The 10,262-nt window shown below is 54.1% G+C and overlaps 1 protein-coding gene across 1 annotated transcript in view; it reads right to left on the reverse strand.

The window, feature by feature from the left end:
- Window positions 1-10,262, reverse strand: part of COL4A2 (collagen type IV alpha 2 chain) — a 172,023-nt gene that overhangs the window by 20,922 nt on the left and 140,839 nt on the right. Inside the window, 5 exon segments of the mRNA XM_023519194.1 lie at window positions 1,054-1,197; window positions 1,951-2,121; window positions 3,901-4,062; window positions 5,684-5,905; window positions 6,960-7,067. Of these exon segments, the coding sequence (XP_023374962.1) occupies window positions 1,054-1,197; window positions 1,951-2,121; window positions 3,901-4,062; window positions 5,684-5,905; window positions 6,960-7,067 (807 nt within the window).

Consider the following 10,262-nt stretch of genomic DNA (forward strand, 5'->3'; position numbering starts at 1 on the left):
ACTGCTGAACGCCCCTGCTGTGGCCACCTCACACTTGTGGCTGTCTCTGTTTGGGGCTGTTATGAACAACCCCACTATGAAGGACCCTGCACACAGTGTTTTCTGGACATGTTTTCAATTACCCTCACTTAGGAGTAGAATTTCTGGATAGCTCTAGGTTTATTTTTTTAGAGACAGAGTAACACTTTGTTGCCCTCGGTAGAGTGCCCTGGTATCACAGCTCACAGCAACCTCCAGCTTTTGGGCTTAGGTGATTCTCTTGCCTCAGCCTCCTGAGCAGCTGGGACTACAAGGACTTACCACAATGCCTGGCTATTTTTTTGTTGCAGTTTGGGTTCTAGAAACATCATTACTAATGCAAGTGTGTTGAGGATGAGGAGAAAGGGAGCCCCTCACACATTTCCTCACTGGCTGCACCATTTTACATCCCCAGCAGGATGTGAGGGGCTCCCTTTCTCCACATCCTCAACACACTCGCTATCACTAATGATGTTTCTAGAATCCGTGGTGATTTTTCAGAACACAGGTGTCTGAATGGAAGAACGTGGCCTGTTAGTACTGAACTCAGTGAACAAGGCGCCCACGTTCTGGGTGTCTGGCTACCTGCCCATATCAGGGTGTGGGACCTGCCTCCTTCCTGGGTGATGATCTCTCTGGCGTGGCGTTAGCTCCCCCTGCCCCAGAACGCTGTGTCCTCCTGTGCCGGGTGGTTCCCTTCTCTTGGAATTTGCCTGTCTGTCACCTGGCCCCTCTTCATGCTTACAGTGGTTTAGTCAGTGTGCATTATGATTTCTATGACACATCTAATCTTAATGGCTGTCGTCATTCCTATTCTTAAGAGTTCCTTCCGGATACTATTCCCCTATAACACTGCCAGAGTATTGGCATGGGGATGAAGCCTTGAGGTTTGGTTGGTTTGTTTTTTAACATGTACAGCAGCTTCTAGTTTGGGTTCTCCTGGATTGGTGGATTCTTCAGGATCTGTTCTGAGCAGCGTTGATACGGCATGGAGGCAGCTGTCTACCCCACGTGGGGGCCCCCGGAAGGGCATACCTTTAACACCTGGCTCGCCAGCCAGACCCTTCAGACCGGGAACTCCAAAAAATCCAGGCTCCCCTTTGCTTCCTGGAAACCCAGATCTTCCTTTGAGTCCAGGCATGCCTTGGAAACCATCCATCCCAGGGGAGCCTCTGTCTCCTTTAGAGGAAAGAGAAACGCACTGGTTAGGTGTGAGTCACATGCACTCGCTCGGCCCATCCATCTTGGCAGGGCGAGTGGCTTGAGAAGGTACTAGGATTCTGAACATGAAGCAGGATTTCCAGGGCCACCGTCTGTAGGTGACCTTATCTCCTGGCCTCTGTTGTCTTCTAACTGGACATAAAGGAAACACACAGAGGTCAGGCAGGAAGACTAGGAGAGAAATCTGGGGCTTACAGAGGGGTGTGGGTCTCTCTGGACAGCTAGAAAGGAACATGGGGCAGGAAGGCAATGTGGACATGGCCCCTAGAGTGGGAATCTGATGGGCAAGTGGGGAGACAGAACAACACCCTCCAGCCACATTCACGGCCGAGGGTGCTGCTTCTAGTTTGGCCATCTGTGCACGAAAAACCTGCCCGGTGCCTGGGTGTTTCTGTTTTGCTTTGGCCTGTATCCATCACCCAGCCTCCAGGTCTGAGTCCAGCCTCCTGAGTGGGCCTCTCCACAAATGTCACTGTGCAGAGACAAGCTGTTTCCCAGGCAGGAGCAGTCTCTCTTGGTGGTCAATGAAGTGTCTTTTTGAGGCACATAGGTCCCACACATGTGTACACAGTGTCACCCACCCCTCCTGGGTGAGCAGCAAACTGAGCTGCACCCTCGTGGCCCAGGGAGATGCCCCACAGAGCTGTCCTCGGCCAGCCTGCCCTGCCCCGACACCCAACCAGTGGTTCCCTGGTCACACCGCACACTCGCCTTTCAGCCCAGGGGTGCCAGGCATCCCGACCATTCCCTTGAATCCTGGGCTTCCTGGATGGCCTCGCTCGCCAGGCAGCCCGGCCTCTCCTCTGTCACCAGAGACTCCTTTCATGCCCACCGGGCCGGGGACACCTGTGTCCCCGGGCTCCCCTCGGTCCCCAGGAAGACCTGCCAGGAAGAAGGCAACAAATCAGCAGACAGACAGACAGACACACAGAAAAAGGCTCTTCCGGTGCTTGTCAGGCATCAACTTTTCAACAAGAAAACCTTCTGGGAAGGGAAATGGAAACTGCCACCATGGGGGAGTCCTCAGTGTGGCTGGAGATGTGGACATCCCACAGGGCTGGCCTTCCGGAGAGGCTGAGCCACCCCAGGGCCAGGCCACGGTGACTCTCTCCATGCCAGCCTCTCACCCTTGGAAGCTGAAGGAGAGAGCTGTCCTAGGTGCTGAGGGGCAGGGAGGGGGGTCCTGCCAACCCTGCTGGAACGTGGCCACCAGGTCAGTCAAGAGCCTGCCTGCGGCTCCTGGCTGTTGCTGGCTCCAGCCGAGGCTCAGTTCTGGGAGAGGCCCCAGCTCCCACTTGGCTGCTGCTGCCACCTCTGCCTCTCACTTCTACCTCAATTTCATTCTTGTTGGACTTCACGGGCCCCCAGCCCACTGCTGCCCTCCAGGCTCCCTTCTTGGTCAGCTGTCTGCCAGTTTCCTCCAATTCTTTCTTCTCTGTTAAAAATGCGAACAGCCCGCCCTTGGCTGAGGGTGTTGCCTCCTCAGCTTGGCATTCAGTGCCGCCTAAACTCTGGCCCCTTCTCGCAGTCAGGACTACCAGTGTCCTCCTCAAATGAAGCCCCCTCCCTAGCTGGCCTGAGGGACTGGGGCTCCATCGAGGCATTTGTGTTCTCCCTAGAAAGTCCCTGCCCTGTTCCTGTCCCTCCACCCCACCTCCTCAGACACTGGGTCTTCCCCTCCGCTCACCTGCTCTCCTGCCCTGAATCTTTCTTTTTACGTGTGTGATTCTTTCCCCAGCTCAAGTGTGGGCTCCTTTAGGATGAGGCTTCCCCAGGTCTTTCATGCACTACACAATGGCTTGTGTTAACATGCGCTATTTGGAAGCTGGCAAGGCCTTGCAAATACAGAAATGAAAGCCCCAGCCTCCCGCCAGGGTCTGCGGCCCTGTGCAGCCAGCATGGCCCCTGGGGATCTAGCCTCAGCCCCGTCCAGCCCTTGCACTTAGATCCAGGTGAGGCCCTGCGTGGTGGAGGCCCATGTGCCAGATGCAGCTGGTTGATGTTTGGGCAGCATGAGGGTTTCCCAGCACCGACCAGCTGAGGTCCCCAGCAGAGATGTTGCCTGACTGTGGCAGACGAGAGAACTAAGACTGGGGGCTCTTAAGTGGTAACAGAGCAATTGTGTGTCTTTCTGTTTTCAGTGCTACAGTGTCCTTAGGTGACACAATGGCGATGGCAGGGGACATTTATGTAAGAAAGTGTTCTTAGCGGGCAAAACTGTACTTAGAGTTTCCCCAGCCCAGCAGATGTGAGAGTCTGGGGCCGTGGTTCTGCTCAGAGCTGGTGGGCTCGGCAGCCCTGGCAGGCAGCAGGCAGCGCCCCTAGTGCCCTTGCGGCCTCTGTGAGGCGGCCACCCCCAGCTGTGGCTCCTCACTGCTCCCTCTGCCTGCCTGCCCCGGGGTTTCCTAAGCACCATCTTCCTTTGCTCCCAGCTTTTGCTCTTTCAGGAAACGATTTCTCCTCTCCAAACCAGAGCAGTGATTTGGAACTTCTGCAGTAGGAATTTCTCTTGTTTCGCCTAAGCCCCAGTATATCTAATAGACACAAAGGCAGAGCTGCTCTCCACAGTCGGCTGTGGGAGGCCCTCGGTGTCCAGGGCAAGGCACTACAGTTTGCTGTCGGAATAGTGAGGACCCCCAGTGTTGGGGCCTGGAGTCTCACCTCCAAAACCAGGGGCACCTGGCAGCCCCAAGGGTCCCTCTTGGCCAGGAAGTCCGGGGAATCCATGTTGTCCTGGAGGCCCGGGCAGTCCTGGCTGGCCGGAAGGTCCGGGGAAGCCCAGCTGGCCCTTCAATCCCGGCATTCCTGGCATCCCCTGGCTCCCTGCAGGCATCAGAGACAAGAGTGGGGGGCTGAGTCTGCCCTGCTTAGCTCAGACATCGACCTCCACACACCTGTTCTACAAATATGGTACTTCTTGTGTAACAAATCATCATGATATTTATGGGGTACATTGCATCCCATAAATGTATATAGTTATGATTTCAATTAAAAATTAAATTAAGAAAGTGGTTCTTAATGCTTCTGGATTGTGAAAAATCTAGAAAATACACAGAAGCCAGAAGGATAACATCAAAGTAACTCCCACTGTCCCCCAGGGATAGTAACCAGCATCTTGGTGCCTTCCCTTCCTGCCTTTTCTACTCCTGTTAACATATCCAGACACAAATACCTGAAGACTGTAAAGTTCTGAGTATAATTTCAGTCTAGCTGTTCTCACTGGACGTTACAATTGAGTATTTGTCATTTACAAGGGTTTGCTGCAAACATGTACAAGGATGGCAGGAACGCCCCCCTCAAGTGGCACACAGTGTGTCCCACACCCCTTTCCTCTCGACTGTGGAGAGGCTGTGGGGACCAGTTCTGGGGAGGGAGGTGGCCGGGTGCTGCCGCTTCAGTAGCCGCCCTGCAAACCTCTCTGTCCCCTCAGTTGTTGGTAGGGATCATTTCTTTGGAGCTGAATATTTCAGGTCAGTTTCCATTTATGGGACATTTGTTTAAAAGGGAACAAGTCCTAACAATTAGCTTCCCTATCTGTGGCCTTGTGAAACTGCTTTACTAGGAGAAACGCCACTGTGCCTTCCTAACCGACACTGTGGCCAGCCGGGCAGCCCATGCGCACTGCTCCCATGGTGATCCCAGTGGTGAACTGATGGAAACTGAAATAGCTCCTTGGAGCTTGATGCTTTGAAAACTAGGATTTTTACCAAACCAAATATCCTGCCTGAGCAAGGCACAGGATGCTCATCACAGGGGGGGACATCGGTCTCGGGGAAACCTCCTGCCACTTTCTGTTTTCAAGCTTAAACATTTTGAAGCCTGTAGGAATTAAGTTTTAAAAACATCTTCCAAGATCAGTGCCCATAGCACAGGGGTTATGGTGCCAGCCATATATACACCAAGGCTAGTGGGTTCAGATCTGGCCTGGACCAACTAAACAACAACGACAACTGCAACCAAAAAATAGCCGGGCATTGTGGCAGGTGCCTGTAGTACCAGTTACTTGGGAAGCTGAGGCAAGAGAATCACTTAAGCCCGGGAGTTTGAGGTTGCTGTAAGCTGTGACGCCATGGCACTCTACCGAGGGTGACGTAGTAAGTCTCTGTCTCAAAAAAAAAAAAAAAAAAAAAACCGAAAAAAAGAATCATCTTTCAGAAGAACCCACATGTACATCTTGGGGCGGGATTCTCACGGTTGGGTAGCAGAGTGGATGGGCGGTGGACACATGGAGATATCTGTGTGTGTTCCGCCCACCTCCATGAGCAAAACCAAGTGCCACCAGGAAGGGTGATGCTGGGGCACAGCTCAGTCCCCACAGAGGTCTCTGGTCTGCACCTTATGCCCAGGAGTGATGTGGATGGCCTGGCAGAGGGGTGCCCCGCCTGGCCATTTTACCCAACAGCCTGCACCACCCGGCCCCTCTCTCCCCTGGTGTGGGACTCACCTCGGAATCCTGGATGCCCTCTGTCTCCAGGGAGGCCTTTTAGCCCAGGGTGTCCGGGCAGTCCTGCGTCTCCTCGAGACCCGGGCTGGGCTCCCAGGACTTCTCCAGGAAGGCCCCTGTCCCCTGGGGGCCCGGCTGGCCCCGGCAGACCAATGGGACCTGGGGATCCATCTGGGCCAGGAAGGCCCATTGCACCTTTGGATCCTCGGGGTCCCACGAACCCTAGAAGGAGAAACAAACAAAATGCTCTCACAGCACAGGGCAGCATGACGCTGTTCTCAGAGAAGAGTTGGGAAGACACCAGAAAGAGTGATAACTTGGCCGCGGCGTCCCCTGGACTCAGGGCCGTCACTGCTGCTCACCTCGGAGCCCACAGCTCTCACCTCCCACTCTTCATCAGTGACCCTGCTTCCACCTCCCTCCTCTGTCTGGCTCCTCACCCTCAAACTAGCTAAAGTGGACACCCTCAGGACCCCAGTGCTCCTGGCACTGTCTTTGTAATTTGTGGGCTCTGTGTTTTGAGCAGCTCTGACGGGCCGTGCAGCTGAGTGTGCGCAGGTGCAGAGCTGCATGGCCAGCAGAGCACCAGGGGCAGAGAAGACAAACCTGCTTCCCTGAAACGTGGCGCTGGGCCAACCCCTGGTCACCCGTCAGTTTGAAACTCTTCAAAAGGAGTTGACACCCTTTGTCTATTCACTGAGAAAGTTGCCAAACCCCATATGTGGGCACAGGGACACCCACTGTCACCTGCCTTTCCTCAGTGCCCCTCAGTCAAATGATCTCACGCCACTCCCCTCTGAGGACTGACCCCAGCGCTGACAGTCATGTGGTGCTCAGAGGAAAGAGGTCTGAGGTCAGCTTGCAGCCCCCTGGGCTGTGTGTGCTGGAGGAGGGGCCCTGCAGTGGGAGACCCATGCTCAGGCTGATACTGTGGGGACTGATCAAAGATGCAGAAGGCCCAGCACCCTGTGCCTGTGCGCACTGTCAGGTCTACTGAGTCCTGTCCCAGCAGAGTGACATGCTGTCCTTGGATGTTTAATGTCAACCATTAAAGGACAATGTTTCTGCAACACCTCTTTGTTTCCTAAAGGATTTGCAGGTATTTCTGCAAAACTAGCAGAGTATTAGTGATGAAAAGATAATAGTTTTTAATCTTCCAAGAACAAGCACAAAATCATCATCAAGCATGTGTTGAAACTGCTTCTAAATGTTGGCAGGCACCTAGTCAGCTGCGTCCTGAGCCTTCGGGCTGAATGGGGGTCCCATCCTGACTTACCTGGGGGTCCTGGGAACCCTTCACGACCTGGATCTCCTGGAAAGCCCTTGAGCCCTGGTGCTCCATCGGCTCCTGGGAATCCTGGTATCCCTCTGAGGCCTTTGGTACCTAAACACCCAGATAAACCACAGACACGTCAGGTCCTGGGAGGAAGAGAGGGCTGTGGCCACACTCGGTACCCGACTTAATGTGGTGTCTCAGGAGGAGAGAGGGTAAGGCCAGCCCTATACCACACACCTGACTTACAGAGGCTTTTCCCTGGCTCCAAACCCAGCTCACAGACTCAGCCTTAATTAAGCAGAAGACCATCCAGCGTTCAGACTCTGCAGCACTCTAGCTAAGGCTTGGGGTCTGGAGTCAGCATGCCTGGCTGGGAATTTGTCTCTACCTGTTCTGTGTGACCTTGGACAAGTTTCCGAACCTCTCTATGTCTCAGTTTCCTCATCTGTAAAATGTGGAGAATGGCAAACCTACTTTGGGGGGCATTGTGATGAACAAACACAAGAACTCTTGTCAAACATTTGCACAGTGCTGGACACAGGGCAAGCTGCCTGCTGCTCGTACAGGTCAAGAGCTGCCATCCTCACCGAGGTCAGAAAGCTGTCTGAGCCCTGCTTTCATCCATGTTTTCCTTCAGGAAAGGGATGCTGTGTGACGCAGACCCACCCTTTTCTCAATGAAATAACAATGTCATTTCCAAATGAGGGGACTGGGTCACATGTTAGGGCAGTGGTTTGCTCTGCGGGTTGAGTCCTGCAGAACCCTGGACACCAGCTGGGAATGTGTGCCCAGCAGGTCACATAACGATGCGGGTCCTGAAATGGGGCTCACCTGGGAACCTGGCTCAGGAAGTGTAAGCCAGGGGAGAAAGGGGAGCCTGAGAGCAGGGGTAGGACTCTGCCACAAACATGTCTCTCTAGCTCAGTCACGAGGGAAAACCACAGCATCCGAGACGGGCCACGGGGATGGCGCACACCGAGATGGGCCACAGGGATGGCGCACACCAATGGAGCACAGCTTCCTGCCCTGCTCACAGACAGGGTCCCTCAGGGATAAAACCATCCAGAGACGGTTCTCTCCCTGTGCAATTACAGGCTCTCATGTAGACCCTGGCACTGGCCTGGGGGAGCGGATTGTAAGCCGTAGCCCCAGGCTGCTGTCCCCAGCCAAGCAGACTTCTCTAAGACTAGGATAGCATGGACCAAGGGACAGGGGTGGGACAGACTCACATTGCTAGGATATGTGCGTTGAGAACCCCAATATCTGCATCAATCTACAAATGTGGTGCAGGTCTGAGTAAGGGCTTTACACCAGGAAGCCTGGGTGAATGCAAACTCATGGAGCTAGATGGAGTGAGGCAGGGGGAACAGCTGAGCTCAGCTCAAAGCTAGTTCCCAAAAGGAAACCCTGCTGGCCCTTGGAGCGTTGTAGCTAAAACTGCACATAGGACACAGAATGCCAGACCTGCCTGTGAAATTGAGACACCCCAGGGTGACAGGCGTGTCAGTGGCTCATGACCAGCATGTCATGAGCATGGGGAACTGGCAGGTTGCTATCTTACAACTGCTCTCAGTGCCAGGCCGTCTCCACGGCACACCTGGGGATTTGGTTTTAGGATCTAAGAACTGGTGGCAGCATCTGCTTTGGGGGGGAAGGGGAGGTGAGGACAAGTAAGTGACCTCATGGGGAAAACTTAGATTCTTTTTTTTTTTTGAGACAGAGTCTCATTATGTTGCCCTTGGTAGAGTGCTGGGGCATCACAGCTCACAGCAACCTCCAACTCTTGGGCTTAAGTGATTCTCTTGCCCCAGCCTCCTAAGTAGCTGGGACTATAGGCACCTACCATAATGCCCAGCTATTTTTGGTTGCAGTTGTCGTTGTTTAGCAGGCCTGAGCTGGGTTCGAACCTGCCTCGGTGCATGTGGCTGACCTGGTAACCACTATGCTATGGGCACCAAGCCGAAAACTTAGATTCTACAGCAAAATGTGGCAGCAGTGCCAGGTGGGCACAAAATTAGACAGTTTTTATAAATTTAGAAAGTCTTTGGAATGTTGTCAGGACTTGCACCCAGAGTTGAGCAGAAGTCACAGAAGCCGAGGACCCCGAGGGGCCATTTACTGAATTACCACAGCTGTGAACACCAGCCTCAGACACTCCGTGCTGACAGCGGCTGTTCATGGTCATTACCTACGGCAAGGCCCACTCTCCAGGGCTGCTGCACAGATTAGCTTCAATTTGAAAGCAAAAGGGGAGAAGGCTAATTCCACCTTGCTAACATCAAAAGAATAGCTCATTGCACACAAGAGGGATTACTGAATCACCTCATAGACTGAGCCTCAGTCTCTATCAGTAACACCACATCCATGATCCTGCGGCCTCATTAGCACGGGAGACCTCATTAGCCCTGCACCTCAGGAAGCTTCGCATCATAAAAACGTAGCCTCCAAAAGCCTCAGCCCTCATAGCCAGTGTGTTTGACATGTATTTGGGGCCTGGCTTCCACACACTTGCTGCGGAAAATGATCCCACTATGGGCCTCGAGCCCCAAGCCTCCTCACACAGAGCTGCCACTGTGCTGGGAATGGCCACATCAGTGGCTGTTGGAATCCACCAACAGACAGGAGTGGGGGCCATGAGGACGCTGACACGCGGGAGATACACTCTCAGGTCTCAGGGCGCAAATGACCCTCATGCCCTTTGTCTGGTTGTCTCCAGATCCTGCACCTCCTGTGCTCCCGGAAGACGCCCTGAAAGTGCAGGACACAGGGTAAATCAGCTGACTCTCCTGCCCTGGAGGGCTGTTTGCACAACCCTGGTTTAGCACTTTACGGTGTATGTAGGGCCTCAGTGGGTCACAGGAAGTACTGGGGGCCTCACATGGGAAGCAGGAAGCATCTAAAACACCTGCACTATTCCTTATTCCTCCTACCCAGGTGAGGACTGAGCCCAGGAGGTTTCGCCTCTCACACTGCATTACCCCACAGCCTCCTTGGCAGGGGGACCGAGGCCCTTCCCCAGGCCCTGCACAGGCCAAGGAGGAGGAATTCAAGAGGGCCACCCACAGAACAGAGCTCCTCCTGCTCCCCTAGGAGAACCTGTCTTCAGGGCAAGGCGGCCTGCATGCTGGCCTGACTCTCCCATCAGCTCTTCCCTGAGGGGTAGGGGTCCCTCACTGCCAGCGTAGAATACAGCCCCCCAGACACCAGAGACAAAGTTTCTAGCCTCGTCTATGTCTGTGTCCTGTCCATCAAAACCCCAAAGGAAGGGGCAGTGCCTGTGGCTCAAAAGGGTAGGGCGCTGGC

Source organism: Otolemur garnettii, unplaced genomic scaffold (genome assembly GCF_000181295.1).
Source record: "Otolemur garnettii isolate 467f Iridium unplaced genomic scaffold, OtoGar3 scaffold00161, whole genome shotgun sequence".
Taxonomy (NCBI): domain Eukaryota; kingdom Metazoa; phylum Chordata; class Mammalia; order Primates; family Galagidae; genus Otolemur; species Otolemur garnettii.